This window comes from Lemur catta, chromosome 18 (genome assembly GCF_020740605.2).
Source record: "Lemur catta isolate mLemCat1 chromosome 18, mLemCat1.pri, whole genome shotgun sequence".
NCBI lineage: Eukaryota > Metazoa > Chordata > Mammalia > Primates > Lemuridae > Lemur > Lemur catta.
In genome coordinates, this window is record NC_059145.1 from 40,259,178 (window position 1) to 40,274,050 (window position 14,873).

At 41.3% G+C, this 14,873-nt stretch overlaps 2 protein-coding genes and 1 non-coding gene across 7 annotated transcripts in view; all 3 read left to right on the forward strand.

Moving 5' to 3' along the window:
- Positions 1–14,873, forward strand: part of MAP4 (microtubule associated protein 4) — a 191,313-nt gene that overhangs the window by 148,841 nt on the left and 27,599 nt on the right. For all 5 annotated transcript variants that reach the window (XM_045530360.1, XM_045530363.1, XM_045530362.1 and 2 more), the window contains one exon: positions 14,751–14,854. In XM_045530360.1, the coding sequence (XP_045386316.1) occupies positions 14,751–14,854 (104 nt within the window). The remainder of the gene's footprint in view (positions 1–14,750; positions 14,855–14,873) is intronic.
- On the forward strand, positions 3,132–7,852 carry LOC123623325. Its single transcript, XM_045530365.1, has one exon. It carries the CDS (start codon positions 3,887–3,889, stop codon positions 5,417–5,419), a length of 1,533 nt encoding a protein of 510 aa, XP_045386321.1. The 5' UTR covers positions 3,132–3,886; the 3' UTR covers positions 5,420–7,852.
- On the forward strand, positions 11,315–11,534 carry LOC123623723. Its single transcript, XR_006730001.1, has one exon. It is a non-coding gene; the product is annotated as a small nucleolar RNA U3 (small nucleolar RNA).

Genomic DNA, 14,873 nt, shown 5'->3' on the forward strand with positions numbered 1-14,873 from the left:
CTTTTATGTGGCTTTTCCATTAAGTTTTCACCATTTGATTTTGGGAAAACTGCTTTACTTTTTTCCCTCTGGACCCTATTTTGCTTCTCTGTAAAATGAGGGGCTTAATAAAGGAGTTCCAGCATTCTGATTTGTACTACAATGCATACTTCAGTGTCCTTGCAGTACAGTTTTAATGGAATGACCCTTGTCCTAGAAAGATATTTGAGGAATGGAATATTATTTTCTTTAGATAATGCCTAGATTTTGAGATTTAGCTTTTCTTTTGTCTGTTAATTAGTGATTGAAATTAGGGTTTCTATGGTATTTCTTGTAGATGGTGGTAGATTTTGGGGTTTTTTTGTTTGTTTCAGACAGGGTCTCTTACTCTGTCACCCAGGCCAGAGTGCAGTGGCACAATCATAGCTCACTCTAGCCTCCAGCTCCTGGGCTCAAGCAATACTCCCACCTCACCCTCTCAAGTAGCTGGGACTACAGGCACATGCCACCACACCTGGCTAATTTTTTCTTTTTTTCATTTTTTGTAGAGATGGGAGTCTCACTATATTGCTCAGGCTGGTTTTAAACTCCTGGCCTCAAGTGATCCTCCTGCCTCAGCCTCCCAAAGTACTGGAATTACAGGCATGAGCCAACCATGCCCAGCCTCATAGTTTTGTTGTTTTTTTTTTTTAAAGCTAGCATCAGTAGATACATTCTGTATTTCTGTTTTAGCTACCTTGTTAAATGCCTTTAATGTGTATTATCTCAATCCTCAAACCTATATGAGGGACACATTCTGAAGTCATCCCCATAATTCCTTAAGTTCTCCTGTTGTACTCAGACCTCTGGGTGACCACCAAGCTTATCTGTATGCCTGAGCCTCTGGCTGACATGGTGTCTTGGGTACTTGCCATTTGTCTAGGCTCAAATTTCTTGGCCCTAACACCCCAGATTACCTCTTCTAACTCTCCATCTCTTGGGCCTTATAACTTTGAGGCCTCTACTTGGTCCAGTAGCTACGTGTTGACCTCATCATTATCTTCCTTCAAGTTGACCACATTTCTGATCTATATGGTATATACTATAGTCTGGACTATGTGCTCATTTGTGACTGGCCAGCATTCTCCTGGTTCCTGCTTCTGGTCTTTTGGCTGGTTTACATTTTACAGTCTGCTGTTTATGGATGGAATCATTGAGGCAGGATATGTGGAATTTAAAGGTAGCAGGGACTTGCAATTCAAATTATTGGCTTAGCTTTTTGGGAGGAGGAGAACTAGTGGGGCTGGGTAGGCTGGTTAGAACTAAAAATACTTTGGCGGGAACAAGTTTCCATGCTTGTTATTTGCCTAGGCATTTTTTGCCCCTTTAGAATATGAGAGCCAACTGAGACTGCCCCTTTCTTCAGATGTGCTGCTATATACCACCACTCCCACTCTCTAGTCATGCCTTTGCCAACAGACTGCACCCTCACATGAGGCAGGAGGCTTACTAAACATACTAGCTACTGGAGCCCCAAGGTTAAAATCACCTTGTGAATTGGACATAGCAGCAGACCTGTGATTCCTTCAATAGTTGTTTCAGCCATTTTAGTGAGATGTGAGAGTGTTAAAAACTGTCAAACTGAAACGTACCTAAGAGTCCCCTCATTTAGTAGATGAAGAAACCAAAGCTAGGAGCAATTAAATGAATTTCTCAGAATCTTAACTATTGAATGGCACAGACAGATTTTAAAATCTGGTCTTCTAACTCCAAGCCAAATTATTTTTTTCCCTGTAACACAAAAATAAAAGATGTCAGTAAATTGAGGGTGTGTGTGTGTTTTGGGGGAGGTAACTAATTTTTGAGTGAGTGGAGTTATGTTGAGGCTTATCTGATTTCTAAGGTGTTTTCCAAACTTTTGCTTCTGGTATATTTGGATTGCATTGCAACACCACCTTTCCCACCCCCATATTTTAATAATTTTCATCACACATTACACATAACTTTATTCAGTTGTGTGTATAAAAACAGTAAGAAAGCCAGAATTCTACTGTGTTTCATTACCAAGGCTCCCAAGACCCTACCCAAGACTCTCCTCATATTTTTTCCTGTTATTAATTAGAATCATGATCCTCCTGGCACCCCCTTCATTTTGTTATACCTACTTCCTTTTCCTTAGCAAGAGCTTTGCTGTAGAGGATAGAAACCTGGTTCCTTGCCAATTAACCTTTATTATGCTTTGTAATGTATTGCTACTAAAATACTTAAGACCCAATGGAAGAAGTGTATATGAAGCTCAGTTCACGTACAGGACAACGGTTAAATGGAAATTCACATTTTATTCAGCAATGCAACACTGCCACTCCTGACCATGAGCATAGCCCTGTGTTGGGTACTAAAGTTAATGCAAAAGACATATAAGGTTGATTCCTGCGCTCTAGTTTGGGGGCTTGAATAAATAATATGAGTGATATGAGGAATACAGAAGGCAAGTTTTTGGAGACAGAGGCTCCAGTTTAGCAAGCTTTCCTGGGCTGGACCTTGATAATCTCTTCACATTTTCTAGACCTAAGATGGAATAGTCCTAACTTGCCCTTTTTTTCTAAAAGCATTATTAAAGAACTATAACCAAATCATTGCAGCTGATGGCAAATGGCTTTTTTTAAAAAAAAAACAATCAACCTTTTCTTCATCTTGAAAAAAGACTTCTTTTGAATTCTGAATAGACTATTTTACAATATCCTATGTTAGTATAAGATAGTAATTTACAAGCTAGATAACAAAAACCAGTTTTGTTCAGAGTAGAATATGGCCTATCCTTACAGTATCTTTTTTTTTCAAGGAATGTTGTTTTATGGATCCCTCAGTCCCAAGTGTAAAATTTGTAAGCTCAGAGCCCAGGGTAGCAAAAGACCATGCTGAGTAAAATGGGAACAGTAGGCTTTGGTGGGCAGGAAAAACTCCAAGCCACAGATAGTTAGATTCCCCAAGTCTAGAGTCAGAAGATGAACTGCCCCCTATTGTGTTCACACGGCACCCACGAGATTGGTAGGCCACAAAGAGCAGGGTTGGTGCAAGAGGGAGCAACCCAGCTCATCCAAGGAACCAAGGCCGAGCAGAGACAGGAATAAAAGCATAAGGGGTATGTTCTCACACAAATGTCTTACAATTGGAATATATGTCCCCAAAGCCCTGATCATCAAAGTCTTTAAATGAACCTTTTATTAAACTCTTCCACAATGCAGAGCTATAGACAGAACTCTCACAGGATTTTGGAGACCCCATTCAAGTCAGTTTTCAAGTGAATTTGATAAATTGCTATGACAGCAAACCCACTCTTCCTCTGAGAAATGAATGCTTGCAATTTTGATACTACATTACGGTGTATTTTTGAGTGAAAATTTGAGCAATTTCCTGAATTCATTGTTCTTCAGGAGTTATAGCTGGGGATTGGCAAATGAGTCTTGCTTATTTTTAAAACAGTTTTTCGAGTGGGTGAATGTGAAAGGGTGGGCATAGTATCAGGTAATTGAATGTGTGGGTATATATGTTTCTATATTGGTAAAAGCCAGATTAATTACTATCCTCAGTGCCCAGATTGGCACCACACTATATTTTAAATTGCAGATCTAAACAGAGTGCTAGTTTACAGGAAATTACATTTTCAGATTAATGGTAGCATTTGGTTGTGCAGAAAGCAGCAGTTTCCTTCCTTTCTCTTTCATTCATTCTTTCTTCCTTCCTTTTTTTCTTCCACATTGGTAAATACATTTAGCACCCAACTGCTTGAGGAGAGAGGAGGATTGGGGGGGAAGATGGGTTTTTGTCATGAATACTGGGGACTTGTTATGATGTCACTGCCAGCTCTGTGTGATCGTAGGTGGTATTAGAGCTCCAGGAGCGAGAGGGGGGGAGAGCAGTGGAAGAGATGATGTCGCTCTCAGACAAGCAGCCAGCCTCTCTCACTGCTGCGTACAGCCAGCTCGGTAAGGACAAGCCTGCAGAGTGCCGAATGGACTCCCCAAAAGAAATCAGTCAAGCTGGATTTGAGTGGCAGAGGACAGAGGGCAAACTGAATGAAATCGGGCTGAATGTCAGCATGGACGGGAAGCTGAAAGACGGGCTTGTGAAGAATGCCAGCTTCCTGGAGCAGAGTAAGCTCTGCTTTTTTGAGGGGAAGCTAGACAAAGAGCACAGCATTGAAGTGCAGGACAAGGAATATCAAGCAACCTCGGGTCACCTTGAGAGCAGGTACGTGATTTCAGAAACCTGCCACCCTTTGGAGGGGAACTCAGTTCACCAGAAGACAGGTGAGTTCCACCTGGGACTCATAGAGGGGCCAGAAAAAAACAAAACCGCTACCGTTCAAGGGAAAGCAGCAGGGAAGAATGGACTAGAGACCAAGAGCCAGCCAGATCTGGATTTCCCTGGGGCTGCTGACACCCCTACCCGATATGTTAAGGAGCAGGAAACCAGTGTTTGGAACCCCAACTTTCATCCTGTGGCTCAAGGCCCTCAGAGATCAAGGGAAGCAACTCCAGGAGAAGAGAATGGCATCACCCCTGGCTGCCCGGTGATTGGAGTGGTGAATGACTCTGAGCAGTTTAAATGTGAGTCCCCACTACTGGAGACTATAGCCCACCCAGCCCCCATTATTGAGCATTCACCCCCTGGCATTCCACCAATCACTATGGTGGAGTTCACCCAGGAATATTTGAATGCAAGCTCTCACATCAGAGGCCATGATAAGGAGTTGGAGAAATTGGATTCTACCGATGAGGGGGCCGTGCTCGACCAAGCCCCCCAGCAGAAAAAGGCCATGCGCCGAGCCCTGTCTGAATGTTCTCACCTCTCAGTTCCCCCAGCTGTCAACCTTGCAGATAAGTACCCTGAACTTCCTGCCCGAGAAGAGCTTTCTTCTGGCCTGCTGCCTCCCAACACTGGCCCAGTGCCTAGTCCCACGCCCAGGAACCTGGGTGCCCCTGCCATCAGGCGCTCCATGACAGTGGCTGAAGAACAGACAGCTAGCTACAAATTGAGCCCTGGGGAACTGCCCAGCTTGTCTACTAACGAGATACCTCCTTTCATCTGTGAGGAATCAGTGGCTGAGAAGAGAGAAGAATTGACCCATTTCAGCAACAGCAGCAGCAGCTCTGGTAAGAAGGACCTCGGCACTGGTGGGTTATATCTCCATAGTAAGCTGGAGCAAATTCCTGAAGGAAGCAGCAAGGAAAAAGGACAGGAAGATATTAGTGAAGCAAGAATTGATTCATGCTCCCAAGTCTGCCAGGGAGGAGAGAAACAGCCAGGGCAGACGGCTCTGGCAGGGAAGAAAGAAATTGAGGTCACCGCAACCCAGAGCACTCTATCGTTCCTGTGTGAAGAGACCCCACGTGATGGTATGTTACTAAATTTTGCCTCCATTGGGAACAAGCAGACAGCAAGGAAGGAACCAAAGTGACAGATTACCGGCAGGAGCATTAGGCAGCTTTTTACTGCTGGAGTCTGTGACTGCCTGGGGAAAGCTTGATTCCCTTGTGTTGGGAGCTTGCTGGGAGTGAGGAAAGAAAGAGAACAAAGTGAATCTGGCTGGGTCAAACTGAGTATCTGCTGGCATGACAGATAGTGTAGATTGAGGATGTGGCCTGAATGGGTTGGAGGTGGAATGGGGTGAGAGGATGGTGGGCATAAAAATTGAAGTCCCTTTCTTGACCTCAGTCATCTTGGCCACCCCATCCCCCATCCTCCATCCCTCCCATCCCTCACCTCCCCCTTGGTTTGAACCAAATGACTCCTGAGCTCTAAATCAACCGATCTCAACTGATTGATTTCCTTGCCTGAAAAATCTGTCACTTTGTGTAGATTCACAATGAGTTTATCAGCACTAACCTCCTCTCATTAAGTTGCACAGTCCGGGTGGAAGCTCTGTTTTCCGTTTTGCTTTTGAGAACGTTTTACTTTTGTTCAAGCTGAAAAGGAGCCTTTTAAAGCTGGCTATTTAATATTCTTTTCCTGTTCTTCATGTTTGACCCAATCTAGCTTCTAGTTTTCTCCTTCTTTATGTGTTTTGGGAGGATTTGTGGGGAGAAGGAGAAGAAAGAGAAAGTAGAGAGAGAAAGAGAGACTTGCAACTTAATAAACAGCTAAGTGTTGTGGTCTTTGTGACTGCCTTCTCTGTCTTTCTTCCTGGCCTTTTCTTTTCTTCCCCATCCCCCATCCCCCATTGCTCTTATTGTTGGGGGCCTAAAAAAGCTTGTTTTTCTCTGAGTCCAGTTTGAGCAAAGGGCCATGATTCGCGAGCTTGTTTGAGGGAATTTAAAACATGTGTTTTGTTTGTAAAAAATGTTCTCTTTTCTAGGACCTGAAAAAGAGTACATTTTAATGAAAATTTTTACTCGATTTCTCTAAAAATAAGAAGTGGTATTTTCTAGAGGAGTGGTAAGTAGAATAGGACCCTGAAGACTGACAGGTTTTTGTGGGGGTTTTTTAATGGAGATAGGCAGAAAGTCTTCATATTTCATCTGTGATTTATTATGACTCCAGGATCACAAGCATTCAGGTATCCCATGGTGTTGTTTATTTCTAGCTGTGGCAGAGAACTGTCAGCTACTCCTGGACAGGACTTTGCCTTTCTTTTATTGATTCTCCAGGTGCCTAGTTCAGCACCATATGCCTTCTAGGTAATAATGAATGAAGACCTTTGTTTGTTTTAGAATAAGTTCATTCTAGTTCAAACTAATAGAAGTTTGTGCTGATAGAAGAAAAAAAATTATCCATTCACCTGCTAAATGCTTGAATGCAGGCTTTGCTAACCATTGTATAGATAAAACTATATAAAAATAGGTTAATTCGACATGCCTACCATTTGCCGGTCACCATCTGGGAACTGGAAACTGTACTTGTCCTCAAGCAACTAATGATCTAGTAGGAGACGGTGAGAGGGTTGTGAACATGGAAACATATTGGAGGAGGTCATATTTGAGCTGGGCCTTGCTAACAATGCAGAGAGAAAGACTTCCAGGCAAAGGAACTCATATAAGCAAAGGTATGAAGCCTAGACAGCTCATGTTAGTGTCTTTATGGGACACTTCCTTGAGGATATATGATTGCAAAGAACAGAAACATACTCAGAGGAATTCAAATTATTTAAGAAGTATTTATTGACAGGATATAGAAGAATCTTGGGGAATCCAATTACAGGAAGTATTGCTAGGCTACAGCTATTGTGTATGTCTCTCTTGGGACCTCAGCTTCTCCCTGCACATGTGTTCCATTCTCTTCTCTTGTAGAAACTGTATTTCCTCTGTCATCTCTTTTTGCTTCCTTTGTGACTCTGTTCTGCCCAGGACAGAAACAGCATTGGGTTGCCATGGTTTGGGCTCTGTGGCTACTGTATGTCTCAGGGACCCAAGGTTGTTTGACTGCTGTTTCCATGCCTTAATCCTATTAGAAAATGAGTAAGTCAGTATGTCTTCTTAGCTCAGTGTGGTCCAGTCAACTGTGTACTGGGTCCCATGGCCTTCTTAAGCCATCTTAGCCATTTAAACCCACCCACTTCACTCACCTGGAGGCTTCTCTAGAGGAGAGAGTATGGGTTAAAGAAACATTCCAAAGTTATCTTTACATATGTGGCAAGAAATAATGGAAGAAAATTCTAGAAAATTGTTTGGACCCAATCTTGCCAAGCTTCAAATGCCCCGCCTTCCTTCCATATTCAAAAACCTGTGGTGACTACCTATCACAGCAAATAAAGTAGCTCAAGGTCAGCTTTGGGAAGACTTACCTGTTCTCAGTTGGTAAGATGAACTGGAAAAAAGAGAATTGAAGGCAAAAATACTATTAGAACGGTTTGATTCAGGTAGTGGCAGGTAAAACACTAAGGACATGATAGAGGAAATATAATAGGTTAAAATAACTGGAATTGAAAATTGGATGTGGAAGATGTGAGAGAAAAAGAAGAGTCAAAGATCATGGTATGATTTTGAGCCTGGTTTTCTCAGCAGGTAGTGATACAAATAATGGAAGGATCCAACAGAAGACAGCAGTTTTGTGAAAGAGTTAATGAGTTCCGTTTCAGACATTCTTTTGTGAAACTCTGGGGACATTTGGGTGGTGGTCTCTAGCAATTGCCTGGTGTATACCTGGGACAAAGGAGGAGGATCTTGGTAAGCAGTACCATCTAGGAGGCAGATAGCAGTTTGTGCTTATGCACAGGTACATTTATTTGTACAGGTTGACATACTGCATGTCTATCATAGGCAATGAGACTTCATGAAGTATTCATATTGTTTACCGAAAAATCCTGTGTCTATTGAAAAAATTCATAGTGGTCTGGGACCAGTGGCAAAAAGTCACATGTTTGGTAAGATCTTCTTTCAACTTGCTTTAGAAAAAAGGCATTGCCAGGCCAGGCGCGGTGGCTCACTGAGACCTGTAATCCTAGCACTCTGGGAGGCAGAGGCGGGTGGATTGCTCGAGGTCAGGAGTTCGAGACCAGCCTGAGTGAGACCCTGTCTCTACTAAAAATAGAAATAAAAATTATCTGGACAACTAAAAATATATATAGAAAAAAAAAATTAGCTGGGCATGGTGGCACATGCCTGTAGTCCCAGCTACTCGGGAGGCTGAGGCAGAAAATTGTTTAAGCCCAGGGGTTTGAGGTTGCTGTGAGCTAGGCTGACGCCATGGCACTCTAGCCAGGGCAACAGAGCGAGGCTCTGTCTCAAAAAAAAAAAATAAAAAGAAAGAAAGAAAATCAAACAGTATACGTCCAAGTAATCCATGAAAAAAAAAATCTCAGGAAAGAAACAGAAGTTATAAAAAGAACCAAATTTTAAGCCGGGTGCAGTGGCTCATGCCTATAATCCTAGCATTCTGGCAGGCGGAGTCAGGAAGATGGCTTCAAGTCAGGAGTTTGAGACCAGCCTGAGCAAGAGTGAGACCCCGTCTCTACTGAAAACAGAAAAAATTAGAAGAGGGTGGGGTAAGGAGGGGAAAAAAAGAGAAAGAAAAAAAAGAAAAAATTAGCTGGTGGTGGTACGTGCCTGTAGTCCCAGCCACTCGGGAGGCTGAGGCAGTAGGATTCCTTGAGCCCAGGAGTTTGAGGTTGCTGTGAGCTAGGCTGATGCCACAGCACTCTAGCCAGGGCAACAGAGCAAGACTCTGTCTCAAAAAAAACAAAAACAAAAACACCAAATTTTAATTATTTTAATTATAGATATGGAAAATGTAATAATCAAAATTTAAAACTTGTCAGATGGGCTCAATAGCAGACTAGAGATGACAGAGGATAATCAGTGAACTTGAAGAAAAATCAATAGGATTTATTCCATCTGAACAACAGAGAAAATAGAGAGGGGGTAGGGAAGAAACAGATCTTCAGAGACCTGTGGGACAATAACAAAACATCTAACATTTGTATCATCAGAATCCCAGAGAGGAGAAAGAATGCAAGGGTGAACAACTATTCAAATAAATAATGACTGGAAACTTCCCAAATATGACAAGACATAAACGTATAGATAGAAGAAACTGAACAAATCCCGAATAGCATAGATGCAAAGAAATGCATGCCAAGACTTCTCATAATTAGACTTGTAAACCAAAGACAAAGACAAAAGTCTTCAAAACAGCCAAAGAGAAGTGATGCATTACCTATAGGGACACAGCAATTTTCCCTGTTTCTTATCAGTAAGTATGGAGGGCAAGAAGAAGGGGCACAGCATTTTTCAAGTGCTAAAAGAAAAGAATTGTCAACTGCAAATTCTTTGGTAAAATGATCCATCAGGAATGAAGGGGAAATAAAGCTAGAGGAAAACTGAGAGAATTTGTTGCTAGTAGACATACCCTTAGAGAATGACTAAAGGAAGTTCTCCAAAAAGATAAGATTTGATAATAGAGGGAGGCTTGGAATTTCAGAAATGAAAGAACAACAATGGAATAGGTAAAAATTTGGGCAAATATAATAGTCTATCCTCCTTATAAGCTTTAAAATCATATTTGATGATAGAAGCAAAAATTATACCATCTGATACAGTACTCAATGTATGAAGAAGAAATATTTAAGACATTATATTTAAAAAGTGGAGGCCGGGCGCGGTGGCTCACGCCTGTAATCCTAGCTCTGGGAGGCCGAGGCGGGTGGATCGCTCGAGGTCAGGAGTTCGAGACCAGCCTGAGCAAGAGTGAGACCCCCGTCTCTACTACAAATAGAAAGAAATTATCTGGCCAACTAAAAATATATATACAAAAAAAAAAATTAGCCGGGCATGGTGGCTCATGCCTGTAGTCCCAGCTACTCGGGAGGCTGAGGCAGTAGGATCGCTTAAGCCCAGGAGTCTGAGGTTGCTGTGAGCTAGGCTGATGCCACGGCACTCACTGTAGCCCGGGCAAGAAAGTGAGACTCTGTCTCAAAAAAAAAAAAAAAAAAAAAAAAAAAAAAGTGGAATGGAAGTCAGATTTCAGTAGTTCACTCAAAGTAGTAAAACTTTGATACCAGTAGGCTATATGTATATTGTAATACCTAGAGCAACCACTAAGAAAACTATACAAAGCAATATATTCAAAAACATTATTTAAAAAATTAAAATGGAGCTAGGCGCAGTGGCTCATGCCTATAATCCCAGCACTTTGGGAGGCTGAGATGGGAGGATTGCTTGAGCCTCGAGACCAGTCTAGACAATATAGTGAGACCTTGTTTCTACAAAATAAGAAAAATTAGCCAGATATGGTAGCTTAGTCCTAGCTATTCAGGTTGCTAAGGCAAGAGGGTCATTTGAGTTCAGGAGATGGAGGTGCAGTGAGCTATGATCATAAGACCCTATAAATAAATAAATATAATAATATAATAAATAAAATGTTTAAAAATTTTGGGCTGGGCGCGGTGGCTCACGCCTCTAATCCTAGCCCTCTGGGAGGCCGAGGTGGGAGGATCGCTCGAGGTCAGGAGTTCGAGACCAGCCTGAGCAAGAGCGAGACCCTGTCTCTACTAAAAATAGAAAGGAATTATCTGGACAGCTAAAAAAATATATATAGAAAAAAAATTAGCCGGGCATGGTGGCACATGCCTGTAGTCCCAGCTACTCGGGAGGCTGAGGCAGAAGAATTGCTTAAGCTCAGGGGTTTGAGGTTGCTGTGAGCTAGGCTGACGCCATGGCACTCTAGCCTGGGCAACAGAGCGAGGCTCTGTCTCAAAAAAAAAAATAAAAAGAAAGAAAGAAAATCAAACAGTATACGTCCAAGTAATCCATGGGTCAAAGAGGAATTACCAAAGGAAATTTTAACACAATGAACTGAAGGAAAATGAAAATACAACATATCAAAATTTGTGGAATGCAGCTATAGAGTGCTGAGGTGGGAAATTATGCTTACATTAGAAAAGAGGAACAGTCTCAAATCAGTAATCTTAAATTGCTACATCAAGAAAATAGAAACCACAAGGAGGAGACACAACGTTCTCTCCTGAGCAAGGAGCCGGCTGTTGGTGTTGCTTCGCTGCAAGTGCCGTTTACCATTGATGATCATTCTTCTCTCTCTTTTTGGAGAAGTAAGAGGGAGAGGATGCAGTCTGGGGTGGGGTGGTGGGGAGAAAAGAAAAGAAACTAGAAAAAGAAGAGCAAAATAAATCCAGGGCCAGGGGCTGGGTGCACCTGTAATCCTAGCACTTTCGAGGCCGAGGCTGTAGGATTGCTTGAGCTCAGGAGTTGGAGACCAGCCTAAACAAGAGCAAGACCCTGTCTCTACTAAAACAGAAAAAATTTGGTGGGCGTGGTGGCTAGCGCCTGTAGCCCCAGTTTCTCAGGAGGCTGAGGCAGGGGGATTGCTTGAACCCTGGAGTTAGAGGTTGCTGTGAGCCAGGCTGATGCCAGGGCACTCTAGCCTGGGCCACAGAACAGGACTCTGTCTCAAAGGAAAAAAGAAATCCAGAGCAAGCAGACATCAGTGAAATTGTAAATAGGAAAATACCAAAGAAATCAATTAAACTAAGAGCTTGTTCTTCATATACATCAGTAAAATTGATAAGCATTTAACAAAACTGACCAAGATAAAAAAAAAGAGGACACAAATAACAAGAATGAAATTGGTATATCACTAAAGCCCTTAAAAGCATAATAGGGAATACTAGAAGCAACTTTACACTAAAAAATTCAACAACTTAAAAGAAATGGGCTAATTTTTAAAAAACCACAGATTACCAAAACTCAGCCAAGATGAACTAGGTAACCTGGATAACTATTAAAGAAATATTGAATTTATAATTTAAACGCTCCTGAAAACGAAATCCTCAGCCCAGATGGTTTCACTGGAAAATTTTACCATACATTTGAAGAATAATTTCACACACTCCTTTCCAGAGAATGGAAGAGGGAATACTTTCTAACTCAATTTTATGAGGTCAGTATTATCCTTATGCCAAAACCAGACAAAGACAGTGCCAAAAAAAATACAAAACTTTAGACCGATATCTCTCATAAACTTAGATGCAAGAATTCCTAAGAAAACAATTAGCAAGTATCATCCAGGAATATATGAAAAGAATTATGCATAGTGACCAAGTGGGATTTATTTCAGATACGCAGGGCTGTTCATTAATCAAAATAAAATAAATAAAAGTAATCTAGCACATCAAAGTCTGAAGAAGAAAAATCATAAACACAGAAAAGCATTAAACAAAATCCAACACCATTCATAATAAAACTCTCAGCAAACTAGGAGTAGAGAATTTATAGAAAGCCTACAGCTAACATCATTCTTAATGGTGAGAGACTGAGTGCTTTCCCCCTAAGATTGGAAACAAGGCAAGGATGTCTGCTCACTCCACTCTTACAGAACATAGTAGTGGAAGTTATTATAAAGATGAAGAACATACTAGTAGTTGCTAAAGATTTAGAGATTAGAAAAGGTAGATAGATGTGGCTATAAAGGGATAACATGAGGGAGCACTGTGGTAATGGGATAGTTGTGTGTCTTGATTGTTGGGGGTAGTTACACAAAGCTATTGTGTAGAACTACACACACACACAAGTATTAATACATGTAAAACTGGAAAAATCTGAGTAAGTTCTGTGGATTGTCTCAGTTTCCTGGTTTTGATAGGGTACTATAGTTATGTAGGATGTCAACATTGGGAGAGGCTGGGTGAAGGGGTACAAGGGACCTTCCCTATATATTTCTTTGCAACTTCTTATGAATCTGTAATTATTTCTCAAAAAGTTTTTAAGCCTCCTAACTTTCCCAGATTGTGTCTCATCCTTTCCCCTCCACAAACACTGTCATGTTTAATCACTAATTATGATCCTTCCAAAGGTTCTTTAAAAATTCGTACATAAGTGTATTTGCAATAGTATGTTGACTCCATGCCTCTTCTAGACAAATGGTTTCATGTTTATACATACAGTTTGCTTTTTTTTTCCTCCACTTAATATAGATCATTCCATATCCATCATAAAAGTTTGTTCATGCTTCATTTTTTCAGATTTAGAGATTACATTGATATTTCTGCCATGTTATTTTAACCAGTTTTCTATTAACAGGCTTCTGGGTTGTTTCAGTATTTTGCTTTCAGAAACAATTCTCTGGTGAAAAACCTTTCACACTGGCCATTTTGCTGGTGTGCAAATATACCTCTAAGATAAATTTCTAGAATTGGATTTCTGGACTATACTTTATTAGCACTTGTGATTTTCAGAGATTCTACCAGGCTGCCCTGTCTATTGGTTGTACCAGTCACACACCTACCGAGTGTATTTCCCCATATTGTCCCCAACAGTTATTTTCAAATTTTAGAACTTTTGACAATATGTTAATTTTAAGGTGGCATTTTGGTGTGGTTTTAATTTTTCCTTTCTGTTATAGTTAAGATTAGACATTTTTCATATTTTTAAAAGACATTTTTATTTCTTTTTCTATAAACTGTGCTCATGTTCTTTTGGTCATTTTTCTCGTGGATTGTTGGCCTTTTTAGGAGTTATTAATTTGTGGGAGTAATTTATAGAATAAACTCTTGTCTTTGATATGAGGTTCAAATACTCTGTCATTTGCCTTTTGACTGTTACAGTAGTTTTTTATTTTTCTTTAGCCACACTTATCTTTTCTAGTTGCTAGACTTCGTGACTGTTAGAAAGGTCTTCCGCTCACCAAGGTTATAAATTTCATGGTATTTTAATGCTTTCAGGTATAGTCCTTTTGAAATCTGGAGTAACCTCTCCACAGAGAGGTGGCTATACTACTTTAGGCAGTAGACTTTATTTCTGGCCATGGGTCTGGTTTCCACGGGTCTCCTCGGGCTTGTTGGAAATCTGGGTCACGGCTAGAACTAGATCAAGTTAATCTCAGGTCCTCTATACAGGAAAAGGAAGGAAGGGGAGGACATTGAATGATCATCTGGCTCTTACCCCATCTCTCAGCAACCTTTATCCTAAGAGATAGGCTCTGGTAGAAGAGGTTTTTGTCCCATGTGCTCCAGGAGCTAGTGGTTGGGAGACAGAACCCCTTTGCTGGTCTCCAGGGAAAGAAAACCAAACTTTAAGAGCCATTTCTTTTCACTGATCATTTGTGTTAATCCCACTTAGATTGGTTCTCCACGGGGACAAGATCCCTGAGTCTGTGGAATCTAAAACTATCCTCCTCACAATGAGAACTTAGGAGTCTTGTCCACATTTCAGCAGCACAGCCTTGTGGAGCTTTTTCCAGAATGTAATGCTAGTTAGTGGTTTGTCTTTGCTAAGCCTTGCATTTTCAAAATGGGTGTGAAAAACATTTGCTTATTATAATTCCCACCTCCCTCCCTTTAGGAATAGCCAGGGCTGAAGGACAGCCTGCTGTGGGTGTGACCGGAAATGACATCACCACCCCACCAAACAAGGAGCTCCCACCAAGCCCAGAGAAGAAAACAAAGGTAGGTGCCAGAATGGTGG

What these genes read in the sequence shown, in the direction of transcription:
- LOC123623325 (XM_045530365.1), top strand. Translation starts at nt 3,887, where the DNA reads ATGATGTCGCTCTCAGACAAGCAGCCAGCCTCTCTCACTGCTGCGTAC.